The sequence below is a fragment of the Vulpes vulpes genome, chromosome 3, assembly GCF_048418805.1.
Source record: "Vulpes vulpes isolate BD-2025 chromosome 3, VulVul3, whole genome shotgun sequence".
NCBI classification, from domain to species: domain Eukaryota; kingdom Metazoa; phylum Chordata; class Mammalia; order Carnivora; family Canidae; genus Vulpes; species Vulpes vulpes.
The window spans coordinates 19157325-19176942 of record NC_132782.1 but is presented as its reverse complement, the minus strand read 5'-3'; the positions used below and the strand labels follow the sequence as shown (position 1 = coordinate 19176942).

The 19618-nt window shown below is 41.0% G+C and overlaps 1 protein-coding gene across 3 annotated transcripts in view; it reads left to right on the top strand.

Annotated features, from left to right (window-relative positions):
- Nucleotides 1-2841: 2841 nt before the first annotated feature.
- Nucleotides 2842-19618, top strand: part of OLA1 (Obg like ATPase 1) — a 165207-nt gene continuing 148430 nt past the window's right edge. Inside the window, exons 1-2 of one of the 3 annotated variants that reach the window (XM_072751971.1) lie at nt 2842-3048; nt 4504-4604. In XM_072751971.1, coding sequence (XP_072608072.1) covers nt 4504-4604 — 101 coding nt within the window. In that variant the 5' untranslated portion in view covers nt 2842-3048. Of the gene's footprint in view, nt 3049-3696; nt 4052-4503; nt 4605-19618 lie in introns of those variants that run through there. The other 2 variants (XM_072751970.1, XM_072751972.1) reach the window with 2 other exon arrangements.

The following is a 19618-nucleotide window of genomic DNA, read 5'->3' as shown; positions in this document are numbered from 1 at the left end:
TTTGTGATGAGAACATTTAAGATTTAGTCTCTTAAGTAACTTTCAAGTATATAATACAGTATTGTTACCTATAATCACAAGGCTGTGCACTAGATCCCCAGAACTTGACCAAAACCTCCCTAATTCTCCTATCCCCCAGGGTACTTTCTTTTTGCAAATGGTTCCCTTCCCTTGTAAAGTTATTATCCTGTTTTGTCTCACTCAATCTTCACTGATCATGTAGAGTAGTAGATATCCTGCTAGGGTCTTCTCTGAGAGCTACCTGCTTTAGTAGTAAAGGTCATTCACAGGGATGTTTCTACTATATGACGCCCTACCTACTTAGCCAAGGACAATTGGGCCCTTGCTAGAACTTTATCTAAACTGGGCCAATCAGATCTCCTTTCTTTCTTTTTTTTTTTTAATTTTTAAACTTTTAAAAAAGATCTCACTTATTTATTCATGAGAGACACAGAGACACAGGTAGAGGGAAAAGCAGGCTCCATGCAGGGAGCCCGACGTGGGACTCGATCCTGGGACTCCAGGATCATGCCCTGGGCGGAAGGCAGGGGCTAAACTGCTGAGCCACCCAGGCATCCCTCCGTCTCCTTTCTTGTGAATATGAATTGACCCCCAGTGACTGTGAACTGGAGATGGAGTTCAGTTATCAGGTAACTTAGCAGTAGCAATTGTCCTCTCCTGGAAGTCCGCCTAGCTCACTGAGATCTGCGTGACCTGCTTTGTCAAGGCACTTTAAAGGCGGTCAAAAGTGCAAGTAAGAAAGCTATAACTGCATATAGAGAACAGGTAATTGACTCAAGGACTTGATAGTGTGAATTGAAGGGAATGGGTAGATCTAAGAGATATTGAGATTGAAGAAATAGCTGTATTTGGCCAAAAGACAGTGTTAAGTTGAAGATGATTCCACTACTCCACAACTGGGGAACATTTTCAATTAGTATTGGAGTGGCTGGTTGCTGGGCATAGTAGGCTCTCTGGGATTCTTCAGACTTTTAAGTAGTGGTTCTTCTCTGTTTCCACAAGAAACAGTGTGAAAACCAACTATAGAACCTCACTACGAAAACAGCAGCAAACGATTTAGGAATTACTGTCAGGATTAGTTGTAAGTTTATATTAATGTTGAGTGCAAAATGTGGCCTAGTTAGCTTCCCTGTGTTTCATTGCTACAGTGTACCCAGACACCTGTTTTATAAATGTATCCTTCTGGTAACAAGGGAGCTAGACTGGGAGACTATAAAGAGTGCATAGTTTGAATGATATTAAAAAAAAAAAAAAAAAAAAAAAGTCAAATCGACTTGCCTGTGTCTTTGAGAATTCCAAATTTACAGAAAAAGCTTTTTAACCCGTCTAAGTAGGTCACTCTCGTAGGGCTAAGAAAAAAACCGTAATGCAATTTTATTATAAATAATGGTTCAGTTGTTGCTTATAAGGCTTTTCTATTAGAAGAAAATTTTGGCTGAAAGGGAACAGATCTTTCAGTTAGATTGGGGTCTGAAATCTGGCTTCTGCCATTTACTAGTTGCGTGACTAATCCAAATCACATTCCTTTTCTGATACTGTTCCCTCATCTATAAAATGGGATTAGCAACCAATTCCTATTTTTCCTTTATTATGAAATAGTCTCTTTGATTTATTTATTTTTTATTTTTTCGTCATCTCTACACCCAACATGAGGCTCGAATTTACAACCCTGTGATCAAGAGTCACAGGCTCTACCAACTGAGCCAGCCAGGCGCCCCATGAACTCGTCTCCTCGAAAAAAGGTTCTAGGGTCACAGTTTTCGGAAAAGTATTACATTCTTGCAACACATACTTGGAAGTTCACAGAAAGAATTCCTTCTACAGATGGAGCTCATGGCGTAGTTAGGTGTGGGTGAGATGAGATGAAATCCTATTTAACAATATCCTTTATTACTACTTTCCTCTCGTGCCAGGTACTGTTGCTGCAAGCTTTACACGTATCTCATTTTATCCTCACAATAACCTCTGAAGGTGGGTCTCAATAGTTTCATTTTCATCCAAGAGGAAATTGAAGCCCAGAGAGGTACTTTGTCCCAGGTCCCAAGTAGTGGATTCCAGATGGGAACCCAAGTTTCACAAATTCCAAAGGCCGGGCCTCATTACCATCCAGAGGAAAGGAGTGAGGGGGGGGAGCTGGCTCTATTAAACGTATTATGGGATCCAGTGCCTGTAAAAGCCCCGAACCAGAAGGTGAAGAAATCCTTAGATCATAAGCTTCCCTCGGCCTTTTTTTTTTTTTTTAATAAAGTTTATTTAACAGCTTCTCACGGTTTGGATTGGCTGCAGAAAGTTCTAGGAAATGGCTGGGATGCTGGGGCCGTGGCCCCCGAGGGCCCGGGTGGCAGCCAGGAGGTCCGCAGGAGTGGCGCTGCAGCTCGCGGGGCCTCGGGGAGGGGGCGGGGGCGGGGGGGCCGAGGGTGCTCCGCGACGCCGCGGGTGATGCGCGGGGCTGCGGGCCTCCGAGAGGGCGCGCGCTGCGGGAGGGGAGAGGAGAGCCGGGGCGGCCGAGCTCCACGTGCTCCGAGCGCGGAAGCGCGGGGCTCCCGGGGCGCGTCGCGGAAGCGGGCGGGGCTGGGGCTCGGGCTGGGGCTCGCGCGGCCCCTCCCTCCGCCCCGCCCCGCCCTCCCGGCCCCGCGTGACTCCGCCCCCTCAGCGGGGCCGACCAATGGGCGGGGCGGGCGGGCGCGGGGGGCGGGGCGCGGCGCGCGGGGCTCGGGCTCGCGCGGCCCCTCCCTCCGCCCCGCCCCCCGGCGCCGCGTGACTCCGCCCCCCGGCGCGGCCGACCAATGGGCGGGGCGGGCGGGCGCGGGGGGCGGGGCGCGGCGCGCGGCGCGCGGTCTGCGCGCAGGTGCCGCCCGGAGCCCGGCCCGCCCGTTCCGCCGCCGCCGCCGCCGCCGCCGCCGTGCGTGCCGCTCGGCGGAGGGGCCGGGCTTGCGCTTTCTCCTCCTTCCTCCCCGCCTCCCTTTGCCGGCAGGACCCGTCTCCCGCGGCCGCTGGGACCCCGTGTCATCGCCCGGCCCGAGCACGGTGAGTCCCTCGGGGAGCCCGCGGGCGCGCTGCCCGCCCGGTCTGCGGGCCCAGCCGGCGGCCCGGAGGCGAGCGTGAGGCCGGGCCGGGTGGCCGGGATGGGCGAGGGCAGGGCGGCGTGGGGCGCGTGGATGAATGAGGCGCTCTCGGACTAGGCCGCGCGTCCTCCGGCGGCCCGCGCCTCGCCCCGCACGCCCGGGGCAGCCGTCTCCGGAGGCGGGGGCGCCGCGGGCCCAGGGCGCGTGGGGGGGGCCGCCTCGGCCGGGGCTGCGGCCGCCCGCCCCGCCTAGGAGCCCCGGGCCCGGGGAGGCGCCGCTGCTGCCCGGAGGGCCCGGCTCTGGCTGGGCACAGGTGTGAGTTCCGAGCCCGAGAAGGGAGAGCGATCCCGGCCTTCGGGGCGGAGATCAGGAGTCTGGGGTCGCCCTTCGCGAGCAGGGCCTCGGCGCGGCCCGGCAGGTTCGGCAGGTGCCCGCGCCCGGGGCGCGCTTGCAGGTCCCGGGGCATGGAACGGGCGGTGCGCGGCCCTCGTGAGTTCAGCTGGCGGCGGTAAAGCGGGTTTAATTCTGCACGGAGGGAGTAGGGAGTTGGAGGGGCCAGGTTAGCAGGGACCTAGAAAGTTTCAATTTGCCTTTTTTTTTTCTTTTTAAGATTTTCTTTATCTATTCTTGAGACCCAGAGAGAGGCAGAGACACAGGCAGAGGCAGGAGCAGGCTCCACGCAGGGAGCCCGACGCGGGACTCGATCCCGGGTCTCCAGGGTCACGCCCTGGGCTGAAGGCGGCGCTAAACCGCTGAGCCACCCGGGGCTGCCCAAAGTTTCAGTTTGCAAATAAAAAGTTAGTAGGTTCCTGTACGCCTAGAAGTGACCAGAGTGTAGATTCTGGAGGTTGCTTGGCAGGACCGTGGAGCGTGTACCTGCGGTGCCAGAGGTCCAAGAGGCCTGGAAAGGCCCTCATCGCGGTGTGTGTCCATTCGTGGGGAGAATGGGAAGGGTCGGGTTCCAGGTAAGAGGAATGGTTTTGGGGGTGGGGGGTGGCGCGTTGCTGGTGGTACGAGAGTGGGTTTCCTTGGACCCTTCTCTGTGCTCCCGCTTCTGATTCCTTTGTAACTCGGTATCAGATGAAGAAAGAACGAGTTTTGCGAACAGTATGGATAGAAGATTGGCAGCTAAATTTTCAGTTTGATTTATGGTGCCACATATTTTTAGATTAATCTTTCTAGGACTTCTTAGGAGCAACTGCCTTGACAGCTATCAGAATCAGACCTATTTATAGAACTTTTTACATATTTGTTGAAAAAGTGCATTTAGCCCCCTGTCGATCTTGGATTGGTGTGTACGCTATGTTTCATTCTTAATTTGTTCCTCAGTAATGTATTTTGTGTGATGAAATGTGTTTTCGGTTAATGGAGAGAGTAAACGATTTTGTTTATGTGTATGTTTGTTTTGACATTTCAGATGCCCCCCAAAAAGGGAGGTGATGGAATTAAACCACCCCCAATCATTGGAAGATTTGGAACCTCCTTGAAAATTGGTATTGTTGGATTGCCAAATGTTGGGTAGGTGAATGTTGGGCTTTTCTGCTTTTCATCTTGTAAGTATTTGGAGTCTTGTAGAAAAGGGAACTCATGTGGTAATTAAAACTTAAATTGAAAAGAGTCTGGGAAGCTGCAGTATTAATTTTGGCAAAACAAGGTTTTCATTTGGATGTGTTTTATTTTGGATTTTTTACACAGATACTGTGTTGAAACTTGAATTACTTATGTTGTTTGTTTTGCTTAAAGTAGTGGAAGAACCAAAGAGAATTGAAACATTAGGTTGAACCAGATGAGCTCTGTTTGCTTGAAACACTGTCAGGAGATGTTCAGTATTGAATTTAAGTGGAATTGAAGTAGTTAAAATATGGTTTTTATGCTCCCTGGCTATGTAGGGTACCTACCTAGGTTGACTGTGGTAGGATACTTTTAAAGTCCCACTATAAAGTTGATTAGATTCTTGAGAGATCAGGGATCAGATGGCTTAATTTTTACAGGAGAAGAAGGTAACAATTTTGAGTTTAATATTGGAATTTGCTAGATAAAAAGGTATCTATTATAAAGTGGCTAAATCTGAAAGTTATCAGAGCAAAATGTTGAGTTTGTAATGTTTAAAACTAAAATGAATCATTTATTTGCAAATAAGGCAGTGGTAGGAAATATATGTAGTTTCTCATATAACCCATACTGCATGTACAGTTTGGCTGTTTAGTCTGCTTTTTTTCATTATTTATCCTTCTTTTTAAATACCTCTTACCTTAAATGTCTCAAAAGTGTTTAGGATGTACTAATGGTAACAGATCCAACATGGATTTATTAAGGGGAATGAATATGTTTTGGCATGTACTAGGTTTTTTCGATTGGTGGCAAGTAGGACAATGATGTTCTTTCATGGGTTCCTTGGAGTCCCTGTCTTAGAGATTTTTTAGTGAATGAATGGTATGGCTAACTATGGCAGTTCTTAAATTCTTGTAATGTAAAACATGAGCAAGTGTGGCTGTCCTAATTTCAGTCTTTCCTGGAGCTGGAGAGGTTTGCATTTTGAAGGGGTTTCCTGCTGTGATATAGGCTGCTTGCAAAGTAAGACTAAATAGAGAGTGGAAATGTAAGCAAAACAAATAATTAAGCAAAGTACTGTAGGGTGTTGTCAATAAACTTGAAAGCAAGATATGATCATTATGTTGTGGGCTTTATTTCACTAGTAAGACAGTTTTTAGGTATTAACGTCTCTTTTAAAATCACTGCAGTCAATGCAGCTTGACTTTAAATGGGACTATGTTAAACTGAGACACGTTAAGAAGTATTTCCTATGTGAACATTTTAGCCATAAAATGCAATATAATTAATGTACATGAAAACAACCTAAAAATATATTATTCAGGATAAATGTGCTATTTATGCTATTAATTTTTTTTTAAAGATTTTATTTATTTATTCATGAGATAGACAGGCAGGGACACCGGCAGGGAGAGAAGCAGGCTCCATGCAGGGAGCCTGACGTAGGACTCGATCCCTGGACTCAAGGATCACGCCCTGGGCTGAAGGCAGGTGCTAAACCTCTGAGCCATCCAGGGATCCCCCATATTTATGCTTTTATGCTTTTAAATTAAATGCTCATCCCACTGTCATCCTTTCCTACCCCTGTCCCTGTATTATTGAGGTATACTTTACAAATAGTAAAATTTTTTCTCACTTTAATAATGGTTAGTTTGATTTTTGGCACTTGTTTGTGAACATTCTTTTTTGCAGAGTTATCTAACTGTATCAGATAGGGTTATTTGTAAGATATACAAGTTCTGGCTGTTTTAAACAGGAAGAAGAGAATTATTGGAAGGATAGAATTGAAGGACAACCTGAACAGCCAGACCTCAGGAAGGACAGGAGCCAGAGTAACGCTGATGTAGATGGGTCCATATGGAGCTCAGCCATATGAACTGAGTGTTTCTTATCTCCTGCTATCTCTCCAGTGATTCAGATTACTGTGTAGGGAAATCTGACTGAACACATCTACCTCTGGATAGATCTACAAGAGATAGATTGGGTACAAGGGTGGTTCTTTAAAAGTGGCTTGCTGATCAAAAATAAGGACATTTGATACAGAAACCATCTAAAGGATGTCTTCATTTTCAGAGAACTAGACAAGTAAGATTTTCTTTTTAGCATATACTAGGCTGATTGCTTAAAAACTTAAAGGTAATGTTTATAGCTAATAATAGTTGATAACTGATATTTATTGAACACTTACTGTGTGACACTTCCTATTCTCTGTGCTTCATATATACTAATTTAATCAGTTTAACATGCCTCTACCGCCCTGCCCCCGCCAATTAGAATTTAAATTTCTTGAAGGCAAGGATTATGTTTTTCTTGTTTATTATATTTCTAGCACTTACAATTTTTTTAAAAAAAGATTTATTTATTTATTTATTTGAGAGAGAGAGAACACCAGTGGGAAGAGGAGCAGAGGGAGCGGGAGAGAATCTTCAAGTAGACTCCCTGCTGAGCATGGAGCCCAATATTGGGCTCGATCCCAGGCCCTCAGATCATGTCCTGAGCCAAAATCAAGAGTCAGATGCTTAACCAGTTGTGCCACCCGGATGTCCCTAGCACTTAGAATTTATTAGGCACTCAGGAATTATTTATGTGTGGGATACTTCTTTCTTCCTTGATGTAGTGTGTAAGTCTTAATGATCAAGACATGTGTTTTAATGGCTGCTTTTAATGAAGTAGAAACAATACCAAACCCAAGAACTTGAAGATTTGGTTTCTAGATTTGTTTTGCTTTTTTTTTTTTTTTTTTTTTAAACGTAGTGACCCTTTATAAATTAGCTTCCCTTGACTCAGTGCATTATTATGGCTGTGAGGCTTGGAGGCTTTTGGGAGAAACTGCCTTTAAAAAAAAATTATTGGGCAGCCCGGGTGGCGCAGAGGTTTGGCGCCGCCTGCAGCCTGGGGTGTGATCCTGGGGACCTGGGATCGAGTCCCACGTCGGGTTCCCTGCATGGAGCCTGCTTCTCCTTCTGCCTATGTCTCTGCCTTTCTCTCTCTGTGTCTATGAATAAATAAATAAATAAAATCTTTAAAAAAAAATAAAATAAGTTATTTATTTTAGAGAGAGAGAGAGAGAATGTGTGAGTGGGGGCAGAGGGAGAGAGAGAGAGAGAGAGAGAGAGAGAGAAAATCCAAGCAGATTCCCTTTTGAGTGTGGAGCTGGTCTTGGAACTTGATCTCAAGACCCTGAGATCATGACCTAAGTGGAAATTAAGAGTCAGATACTTAACCAATTGAGCAACGACCCAAGTGCCTCAGAAACTGCCTTTTTTTTTTTAATTTTTTTTTTTTTTTTTAAGAACAGTTTTAGGTTCACAGCAGAATTAAGGGGAAGGCAGAGATATTTCTTACATATCCCTGCTCTCACACATGCACAGCCTTCCCCTATTATCAACATTCCCCCACCAGAGTGTAACATTTGTTACAATTGAACCTGCATCGACACATTGTTATCAGCCAAAGTCCATAGAGTACAGTCTTGGCATTGTACCTTCCATGGGGTTAGACAAATGCATATTGACATGTATCCACCATTGTTACAGAATAATTTCACTGCCCTAAAAATGCTCTGTGCTTTGCCTATTCACCTACCCTCCCCAAACCACTAATCTTTTCACTATCTCCATAACTTTGCCTTTTCCAGAATGTCATATAGCTGGAATCTTACAGTATGAAGCCTTTGCCTTCTTCCACTTAGTAATATACATTGAAGTTTCTCCATGTTTTTTCATTTAGCACTATTGCCTTTTAGTGCTAAATAGTATTTCATTTCTAGATGTACCATAATTTATCCATTCACCAACTGAAGGATGTTTTGGTTGCTTCCAGGTTTTGGCAGTTATGAATAAAACTGCTATAAACATCTATGTGCAAATTTTTGTGTAGACATAAGTTTTCAGCACTTTTGGGTAAATACCAAGGAGCACAATTGCTGAATACATGGTAAGAGTCTGTTTAGTTTTATAAAAAACTTTTGAAGTGGTTGTATCATTTTGCATTTCACCAGCAGTGAATGAGAGGTTCTGTTGCTCCACGTCCTCACCAGGTTTTGATGTCAGTGTTCTGGATTCTGACCATCCTAATAGGTGTGTAGTGGTATCCTGTTATTATATTAATTTGCATTTCCCTGATTACATATAACGTGAAGCATCTTTCATTTGCTTATTTGCCATCTGTATATCTTGGTGAGGTATTTATTAACATCTTTGGTCTGTTACAAAAATCAGGTTTGTTTTCTTACTTTGGAGTTTTAAGAGTTCCTTTATATATTTTGGATAAGGGTTCTTTATCAGATGTGTCTTTTGCAAATACTTTGTCCTAGTCTGTGGCTTGTCTTCTCATTTTCTTGACATTGTCTTTCGCAGAACAGAAGTTTTTAATTTCAGTGAACTCCAGGTTTTCTATTTATGGTTTATACTTTTGGTGTTGTATCTCCAAAGTCATCTAGGTTTTTTTTCTTCTGTCTTTTAGAAGTTTTGTAGTTTTGCGTTTTATGTTTAGGTCTGCAATCCATTTTGCGTTAATTTTTGTGAAGGGTGTAAAGTCTGTATCTAGATTCTTTTTTGTTTTTTGCATGTGGATGTCCAGTTGTTCTAGCATTGTTTATTGAAAGGGTTTTCTTTGCTCCATTGTATTGCCTTTGTTTGAGAAACTACATTTTCTTATTCCTGACTTTTTCATTGTGTCGTGGGATAGCTCTTTTAGTTGGTACCGCTGCATGAGATGTCTAATGTTTTCTTTTTCTTTTTTCTTTTTTTAAAGATTTATTTATTTATTATAGACAGAGAGGGAGAGAGAGAGAGAGAGAGAGAGAGAGAGAGGCAGAGACACAGGAGGAGGGAGAAGCAGGTTCCATGCCGGGAGCCTGATGCGGGACTCAATCCCGGGACTCCAGGATTGCGCCCTGGGCCAAAGGCAGGCGCCAAACCGCTGAGCCACCCAGGGATCCCCTAATGTTTTCTTTTGATTAAATTCAGGTTATGCACTTTTGGGAACAGAATTGACATATACTTCTTAGTACATCATATCAGGAAGCATGCGATGTTGATTTCGCCGATTACTAGTGATGTTAACTTTCATCACTTGTCTACGGAGATACTTGACAAGTTTCTTCCCTGAGTTACTGTATTTCCCATTGCAATTAATAAATATCTTGTGGGAGATACTTTGCAATTATGTAAATAGTTTTCTTGTATATTTGCCCCTAATTTGGCATGCATTAATGATCCTTGCTTCCTTGCTTGAAATAGTTATTGTATTTACCAAAAGGCGATTTAAAAATATCCATTGTTCCTTTTATGTTTATAGTAGGAACAATTTATAGAATGAATAATAGAGATTTTATTGGCTAGAATTCTATTGTAAAGAAGAGCTCCCCATTTTTCAAATATTTGACTATAATTTGTTTATATCAGGATTGGATTCTTAGTTTATTCTCTTGGTTATAATCTGTTACTATTATTACTAATTTTGTTCAAATTGCCCATATTTGGCCATCAGTTGCTTTCCTGATATGTTCTCTATTTTGAGTATTTTCTACTTTCTTGTTACCACAGTATGTTACAGGCTATTTGTACTTTCTGTGTTCCAGCCTTAGAATACACAAATTTTGGTGTATAGATAAATTTTCATGTCTCTTGTATACTCAGGAGTGGAATTTCTGGGTTCTGTGGTGACCCTATGTTTAACTATTTGAGGAACTGAGTAACTGTTTTCCAAAGCAACCGTGCAGTTTTACATTCCCACTGGCAGTTTGCGTGTTCCAGTTTCACCACATTCCCACCAATGCTTGTTATTAGCCTTTTTAAAAAAGAGTTATTTATTTATTTATTTATTTATTTATTTATTTATGATATATATATATATATAGAGAGAGAGAGAGAGAGAGAGGGAGAGAGGCAGAGACACAGGAGGAAGAAGAGGCAGGCTCCATGCCGGGAGCCCGACATGGGACTCGATCCTGGGACTCCAGGATTGTGCCCTGGGCCAAAGGCGGGCGCTAAACCGCTGAGCCACCCAGGAATCCCCCTGTTATTAGCCTTTTAATTATAGCCAAGGTGTGAGGTATATCTCATTGTGGTTTTGAATTGGATTTCCTTGATGCTTAATAATGTTGAGCATCTTTTCATGTGGTTATTATACGTTCATTTTCTAAAGATATTCACTGGGAAGAATTCCAGGGACATTTTTTCTTTTGGCACTTTGAAGTTTCTTTTGGCACTTCCATTTTCTTCCAGCTTTCCAATGAGAGAACAGTTGTCATTCTTTTTTTTTTTTTTTTAAATGTTTATTTATTTATGATAGTCACACACAGAGAGAGAGAGAGAGAGAGGCAGAGACACAGGCAGAGGGAGAAGCAGACTCCATGCACCGGGAGCCCGACGTGGGATTCGATCTTGGGTCTCCAGGATCGCGCCCTGGGCCAAAGGCAGGCACTAAACCGCTGCGCCACCCAGGGATCCCAACAGTTGTCATTCTTTTTTTTTTTTTTTTTACAGTTGTCATTCTTAATCTTGGTTTCTCTGTACATAATATCTTGTTTTTTCCTTTAGTTGCCTTTAAAATTTTCTCTTTACTACTAGTTTTTAGCAGTTTGACTTTCATGTGCTTTGGTGTGGTTTTCCTTAAGACTTTATTGCTTGGCATTTGTTGAGATTTTAGGTTTGTGAGCTTGTGATATTTATTAAATTTGTAAAATATTTGGCCAGTATTTCTTTGAATGCCCTCACCGTCCATCCCTCTTCCTCTCCTTTTGGGTTTTAAGTGTGCTAGTCCTCTGTATAGTATTCCACTGAGACTCTGGGATTTTTTCCTCCAATCTTTTCATTTTTTTCCTCTGTGCTTCATTTGTTAATTTCCATTGCTCTGTCTTCATGTTCATTGATCCTTTTTTCTGCAGTATCTAATTTGTAGCTAATCATATTCAGTGTATTTTTCAATTTCATTTTATTTCATATGGTATATTTTTCATACAGTAATTCTGTCTTCATAGTTTTCATTTCTTTTCTTTCATTCCTCATTGACTTCATATTTCCCTTTATGTCCTTAAATTCTAAAAAGATTTACAACATTTACTTAAGGGTCCCTATCTGCTAATTCCATCATCTCTATCATTACCTGATTTGTTAGTATTTATTGGCTTTTATCCTGATTTTGGTCTATACTTATCTGCTTCTTTGCATGCCTTGTAATTTTTATGAAATTCCAGACATTGGGTTTTTATGTTGAGGGATGAATTTTATAAATATTGCTTTGAAAAGTGTTGGACTTTGTTCTAGCATTTAGTATTTTTGTGTATCATTTTGATTGTTATGAGGTTTCCTATTATGTTTTCTTAGTATGAATTCATAATAGTTTTAGCTCTCATGCTTCTTTAGCTCTCATATTAACATGATACTATATTGAGGATTGTACCCAAGTTCTTTTATATTATATGATCTCTCTACTATGACTGGTAGGACTGTGAACTACTCCAAGCTCTGTGTGAGCCTGAGAATTGTTCACTCTGTTGCTTTTGAGTTTTTTCCCCTGGCCTTTTGGAGACTGAATTTTCTCATGTACAAATCATTACTTAGCAATAGTCTTGAGGACACCTTTTGCTGATCTCCAGAGCCCACCCTCTGTGCAGCTCCTTTCCATTACACTGCCTTGTAAATTCTAGCTGGTTTGGCCTTCTCAAACTCTCATCTCAGTCTCTTTAACTTAGCATGACTACCGGGTTCTGTTGGTTCTCCCTCCCTGGGCTGGGGCTTTGAAATGACTTTTAGTCAGTCAGCTGGGGCAGTTGTAGAGCTTAGTTCATTTGTTGTTTTCTTAGGAACAGTGCTGTGCTGCATACTGTCTTCTGTCTGAGAACTGTTATTTCATATGTTTTGTTGAGTTTATACTCTTTATGGCAGGAGGGCAGTCCATAGTAGAAGGGAAAGCAAAGCTCCCCAGTACCGTTTTAAATGAACTTTAGTCTTATTGTATGCTTGTCAGCATTCCAGTGTGCCTGCTCTTTCATGGAAATTTGTGATTTAGGAATTACTTGCTTTCTCTTTTAAATGTGTTTTGAATAATCTTTTGGATGACAGGTCTGTTCTCCTTTTCAGTCTTTCCTGTTATTATTTTAGCAGTAATTGTGTCCCTTTAAAGTACTTGATAGATGGCTTTCTCTTAAATCTTTTAATTTTCAGTGGTTTCCCCCCCATCCCCTGCCGTGAATTCTGGTCTCTGTTGTATTACCACATAATTTCAGATTTTTTTTTAAAGATTTTATTTATTTATTCATGAGAGATACACAGAGAGAGGACAGAGACAGAGACACAGGCAGTGGGAGGATAAGGCTCCATGCAGGTAGCCCAATGTGGGACTTGATCCCGGGTTTCCAGGATCACGCCCTGGACTGAAGGTGGCGCTAAACTGCTGAGCCACCTGGGCTGCCCATACTTTTTTTTTTTTTTTTCCAGATTTTTTAAAAAGTTATTTATTGATTTACTATTAACTGTAGACTTTATTTGGAATTCACCAGGTTTCCCACTAATGTCCTTTTTTTCTAGTACAGATCTTTTAAAGGTCATGGAAAATTTTATTTTTGAAATGTATGTATGTAGGTATTTTTTTAAAATATTTTTATTTACTTATGATAGTCACAGAGAGAGAGAGAGGCAGAGACACAGGCAGAGGGAGAAGCAGCCTCCATGCACCGGGAGCCCGATGTGGGATTCGAGCCCTGGTCTCCAGGATTGCGCCCTGGGCCAAAGGCAGGCGCTAAACCACTGCGCCACCCAGGGATCCCTGTAGGTATTTTGTATAATGTCTTTCAATTCAAATTTGATGGTTTCTCATGCTATGAACTTTAAAAAAAATTATGGTAAGAAACACAATATAAAAGTTACCTTTAGGGGCAGCCCGGGTGGCTCAGCGGTTTAGTGCCACCTTCAGCCCAGGGCCTGATCCTGGAGACCCGGGGTCGAGTCCCATGTCGGGCTCCCTGCATGGATCCTGCTTCTCTCTCTCTGCCTTTGTCTCTGCCTCTCTCTCTGTGTGTCTTTCATGAGTAAATTAAAAAAAAAAAAAGTTACCTTTAGGGGTGCCTGGGTGGCTCAGTCAATAAAGCATCTGCCTTTGGCTAAGGTCATGATCCCAGAGTACTGGGATTGAGCCCCATGCCATTGGGCTCCCTGCTCAGTTCCCTGCTTCTCCCTCTCCCTCTGCCCCCCCCCCCCGCCATGTTCTCTCTCTCGCTCTACTTGTTCTCTCTCTCAAATAAATAAAATCATTAAAAAAAATAAAAATTACCCTTTAAACTTAAGTGTACAGTTCACTAGTTCAGTAGTGCAGTTCAGTTGATTATATTCACATTGTTAGGTAACACATCTCTAGAACTTTTCCACCTTGCAAATCTGGAACTCTCTACCCATTGAACAATTTCCCATTTCTCCCTCTCCCTAGTCCCTGTCAACCACTATTCTTCTTTATGTTTATATGATTTTGACTCCTGTAGATATCTCATATAAGGGGAATCATATAGTATTTGTCCTTTTGTGACTGGCGTATTTCACTCAGCACTGAGCATAAGGACAGTGTCTTCAAAGTTTATCTGTGTTTTAGCATGTGACAGGATTTTCCTTTTGAAGGCCAGTAGTTTTCTGTTATATGTACGTACCACATTTTCCTTATCTATACATCTGTTGATAGACCTATGGGTTGCTTCCACCTCTTGGCTGTTATGAATAATGCTGCAGTGAACATGGGTATACAAATATCTCTTTGAGATCCTACTTTTAATTTTGTATAAATACCTTGAAGTGGTATTGCTGGATCATATGGTAAATCTACTTTTAGTGTTTTGAGAAACCTCCTACTGTTTTCCATAGTGGTTGGACCATTTTCTATTCTATCAGCAATGTACCAGAGTTCCAGTTCTTTACATCCTGCCCAACACTTGTTATTGTCTGTTTTTTGATAGTAACCATCCTAGTAAATGTGAGGTTGATATTTTATTGTGTTATTGATATGCATCTTCCTGATGATTAAGGATTTTGAGAATCTTTCCAGGAGCTTATTGACCACTTGTTTGTCTTCTTTAGAGAAATGTTTACGCAAATCATTTGTCCATGTATATAGCTTTTTAAGGTTACTTTTGTTGTTGAGTTATAGGAGTTTTTTTTTTTTTTTCTTAAAGTTTTATTTATTTATTCATGAGAAACAGAGAGAGAGGCAGAGACACAGGCAGGCTCCATGCAGGGAGCTCGACGTGGGACTCGATCCTGGGTCTCCAGGATCACGCCCTGGGCCGAAGGCAGGCATTAAACCACTGAGCCACCCAGGGCTCCTCCAGTTATAGGAGTTTTTTATCTTAATATTCTGGATATTAACCCTCTCAGACACATGATTTGCAGTTATTTTCTCCCATTATAAAGTTGTCCTTTCACTCTGTTGTTTCCTTCCTATGTTTTCTTCTAGAAATATTACAGTTTTAGGTCCTACGTTTAGGTCCTTAACTCATTTTGAGTTAATTTTGTATGTGGTGTAAAGTAAGGATACAGCTTCATTCTTCTTCATGTGACTGTGCGGTTTTCTCAATAGTGTTTGTTGAAGAGACAGTACTTTCCCCATTTTGTGGTGTTGGCACACTGGTCTCTATGTCTATCTTTATGTTAGTTCCACACTGTTTTTTTTTTTTTTTTTTATTACTATAGCTTTGTAATGTTTTGATATCAGAAATCATGCTGTGGACTTTTGAGAAGAATACCGTGGAGGTGACGTATCCTCATAGCGTATTAAGGGGTATATGACATCAAAACAACTTATAACTGGTGATATTAAACTTGATCATTGGTTAAGGTGATGACTGGCAGATTTCTTCACTGTAAAAGTAACATTTTTACCTTTCCATAATCTATTAATTCCAAGCGAGTCACTAAGTCCAGTTACACTCAAGGATTGGGGAATGAAGCTCCACCCTCAGAAGGAAGGAGTATCAAAAAATTTGTGGAGATTTGTTAAAGCTATCCACAGTAATTAATTAATATTATAGGGGAAAAATAATTTGAGGCTATTCAAATATCCTGTTTCTCCTTAAAGTTTCTCTGACTGGGGCATCTGGGTAGCTCAGTTAGTTGAGCAGCCAACTCTTGATTTCAGTTCAGGTCATGATTTTAGGGTTGTGGGATCAAGCCCTGTTTCACGTTCTGTACTCAACATGGAGTCTGCTTAGGGATTCTCTCTCCCTTTCCTGAGCACTCTTGGGTACGTGTTCTCTCTCTCTCTCTCTCTTATTTATTTTCAGTGTCTTTCAGTGTCTCTTATTTATTTGAGAGAGAGAGAGAGCGCACGCACGCGAGAGAGAGAACACTAGTGGGGGTGGGAGGGACAGGTGGAGAGGCAGAAGCAGACTCCCACTGGGCAGAGAGCTCAACTTGGGGATTGATTCCAGGACCTTGAGATCATGACCTGACCTGAGGGCAGACACTTAACTGACTGAGCTACCCAGGTGCCCCAAAGAAATAAATCTTTAAAATAATTTTTTAAAAAAATATTTGACTAAATTTTGTAATTCCTCAGTGGATTTTGTCTGCAGGAATTATTAGTATGGTGTTTTATTGATGATTTTTTAAACCTCCTTTATTCCTTTTATGTTATTTTAAATCTGTAAGAAAGATTTGTCTTTTCCCCCGTATTCAATCATTTATGTACGTCTACTTAGACTTCCTGAAATTTGTTGTATTCTTTGAGTTGTAATCCAGTATCATCAGTATTTATTTTGTTATTAACAATTTTTTGGCTTTGACCATTGGGAGTTCTTTCAAGTTGCCTCCTGTGTCCTTTTGACATATCCCCATCTTTTTCTTTTCTATTTCTTTTTTTAGAACCCTTCTCGTTTAGAACCCTTCTCGTTTTTAGAACCCTTCTCGTTTTTAGAACCCTATAGTTTAGAACACTATAACGTGTTTCAGGCTACTATATGTTTCCTGTCCCAACCTTGTTTCTAGGGAGCCCCTGGTTTCTTTTATTGGAAAATGGTATTTAGAAACTAAGATCTAACTCTAGGTATGATTTTTGGTGCTTGGGTGTTACTGTTTTAGGCCCTCTCACCTGATACAGTTAGGAAATATACGTGGTTTTACTTCTGTCATCCATGTTAATTTTTGTTACCTATGAGACAAATACTTTTTTTTAACGCTTTAGTGAAAGAACATTCTATGTTTTTATAATGTTTTTTTTTTAAATAAATGGTTAATTCAGAATGCTGAGGGAATTTGCATTGGCATCCTGACTTCCCAAAACATATTGTAATTTTGTGTAAGATTTTAGATTAAACGTCTTTTCAGTCAGATTTACTTTTATAGTAAAATATGTAATTTCAAAAATATTTAAGTCATCAATGGAGGGAGGCATTTATTAAGTCTAGTTACTTTTTTCTTTTTAATGCTATCAATGCTAAATAATATTTATGCAAGCCCATTCTTGCATAAGAAAGATTCTTACAATTTTGAATCTTTCTCCTATTTTGAAGCTTTAATAATAACCTTAAGGGGACCTAAATATGTCTGTTTGTGTGTGTGTGAGAAATCCTCATTTCGCAAAAAGTTTTATGGGCTTTAACACTCCAGACATAGGCCAAAATTTTTAAATTCTTTGCATTTGTAAGGGCTCCTTTTAATAGATTGGAATAGATTAAAATGGCTTAACTTGCCACTGAAGCCTATAGTCATAATCCTGAGAAATTTTTCCTTGTTCCTTATTTCATTTTACTTTTTTGTATTTATAACTCTTGAAAGGTACAAATGACTTGTACTTTATGAAATTTAAAATCCATGGCCAAGATGAGATATTTTGTGTAAACTGTCTTCCAAGTTTAGTTTGGCTGTATGTAAGAATTTTCGCAGTATAAGACATAATAGAACTTACTTTTTCTATGTATTTCTCTATGTTTTAAGAGATAACTTTTTTCTTAGTATAAAACATTTTTGTTAAGACAGGCAGTCAAAAATACTATCATAATGGTAGCCATAAATTTGAAAATAAGTGCATAAGTCCTCTCTTGCCTTTTTATATTGTAATTACTATGACTATAGTAATAACAATTTTTAAAAATAATAAAAATTTTTAAACTACAATATAAAAAAATAAAATTGTCCCTCCCAAAGGTACAAGTGTTCTGTATGTGTTCGGATTAATTAATATATGTACATTTTACTTTAAGTACTTTTATTGTAACATTACTTTGTAATATTTTCATTGCTGGTATAAAATATTTTAGTTAAATTTTAGGTAAATAAGGATTTGATGGGTTATTCTGACAACCAATTTATTTATTTATTTATTTTTGTGGGGAGGGGAATAAAGTATATGGGAGTGGGTCAATTTATGTAACCATTACTTCAGCACATTTTGCAGTTTCCATCTTGGGAGAAATATCCTCAGGTGAAAACTGGTCATGTTCTTGAAGTCTGGGACTTCTCTGGAGGCTTTGCTGCCCTCTCTGTCCTCCAGCATCAGCTTTCCATGTGTGTAAAGCCTGGATTCTTGGCCTCCTTCCTCTGTCTTGAATGGGCAAATGTTCCTAGAGTGAAAGTGGTCAGATCACTTCTTTGAGATTTTTTTTTCCATTTCCAGATTTCTAGCCCCTTCAAACAGATGTTTTCTGTAATCTGAGTTTACATGGCTTTTCTAGTTCTGGGAGAGAGTTCCAGTCCGCTGTGAGTGTGTATCTCACCCAGAAACAGAATTTCTGCCCTCTCCCAATTGACTTGTTGAAGAAATCTGGTTGTTTGTCTTACAGAATTTTCCAAACTCTGAATTTTGTTGATTGCTTCTCTGTAGTGTCATTTAATATCTTCTTTTTTCCTCTGTGTTTCCTGTAAAGTGGAATAATATCTAAAGACTTGATTTAGGTTAGTATCCAGTCATTTTTGATTAGAGAATTTTTTTTAAAGATTTTATTTATTTACTCATGAGAGAGAGAGAGAGAGAGAGAGAGGCAGAGACAGAGACACAGGCAGAGGGAGAAGCAGGCTTTCTGCCAGGAGCCTGACGTGGGACTCGATCCCAGGTCTCCAAGATCAGGCCCTGGGCTGAAGGCGGCGCTAAACTGCTGAACACTCGGGCTGCCCCAAATGTGTTGATTTTTAAAATTGTATTGAGCTTCAGAATCTTTTTGGAAGTAGATGGACTAGAACTTTAAAAACATACAGAAGAACTTTATAAATACACAATAAAATACTTATTTTATTTTATTTATTTATTTTTTTTAATTTTTATTTATTTATGATAGTCACAGAGAGAGAGAGAGAGACGCAGAGACACAGGCAGAGGGAGAAGCAGGCTCCATGCACCGGGAGCCTGATGTGGGATTCGATCCCGGGTCTCCAGGATCGCGCCCTGGGCCAAAGGCAGGCGCCAAACCGCTGCGCCACCCAGGGATCCCTAAAATACTTATTTTAAATTAAGTGCTGTGACATATATCTTAACAAGAGTGAAATTAAAAGCTAGCTTTACAGAAATTAGTGACTTCCAGGCACCTGGCTGGCCTAGTCGGAAGAGCATGTGACTCTTGATTTCGGTGTTGTGAGTTTGAGCCCTATGCTGGGTGTGGCAATTACTTAAAAAAAAAAGAATGTTAAAAGAAAAAGAAAGTGGTGTTTTCTTTTTAATTATCATTCCTAGAGTTCTGGGATCGTTACCAGACTGAGAGATTGCCAGTATAAATTCTACAACATTCAGTATTGCTTAGTGGATTGTTAGCTGAATCTGAATGTAGCCTGTTGGTCCAAAACATGACTCTGCATATGCAACACGTGAGATATTTTCAAAATACTGGTACTTAACACCAGGTCTGGAAAGAGGCCTGGTAATGTATACCTTTACATTCTTAGTTAATTCTGTTATAAAGAAGGAATTTAAAGGCTACTGATTTGGCCAGTGGTACTCTGAGTTACCAGTAATGGTCGATGTGGCTATTTTGCAGACATTTCTTCTTTATTCCAAAATGTTTAGTC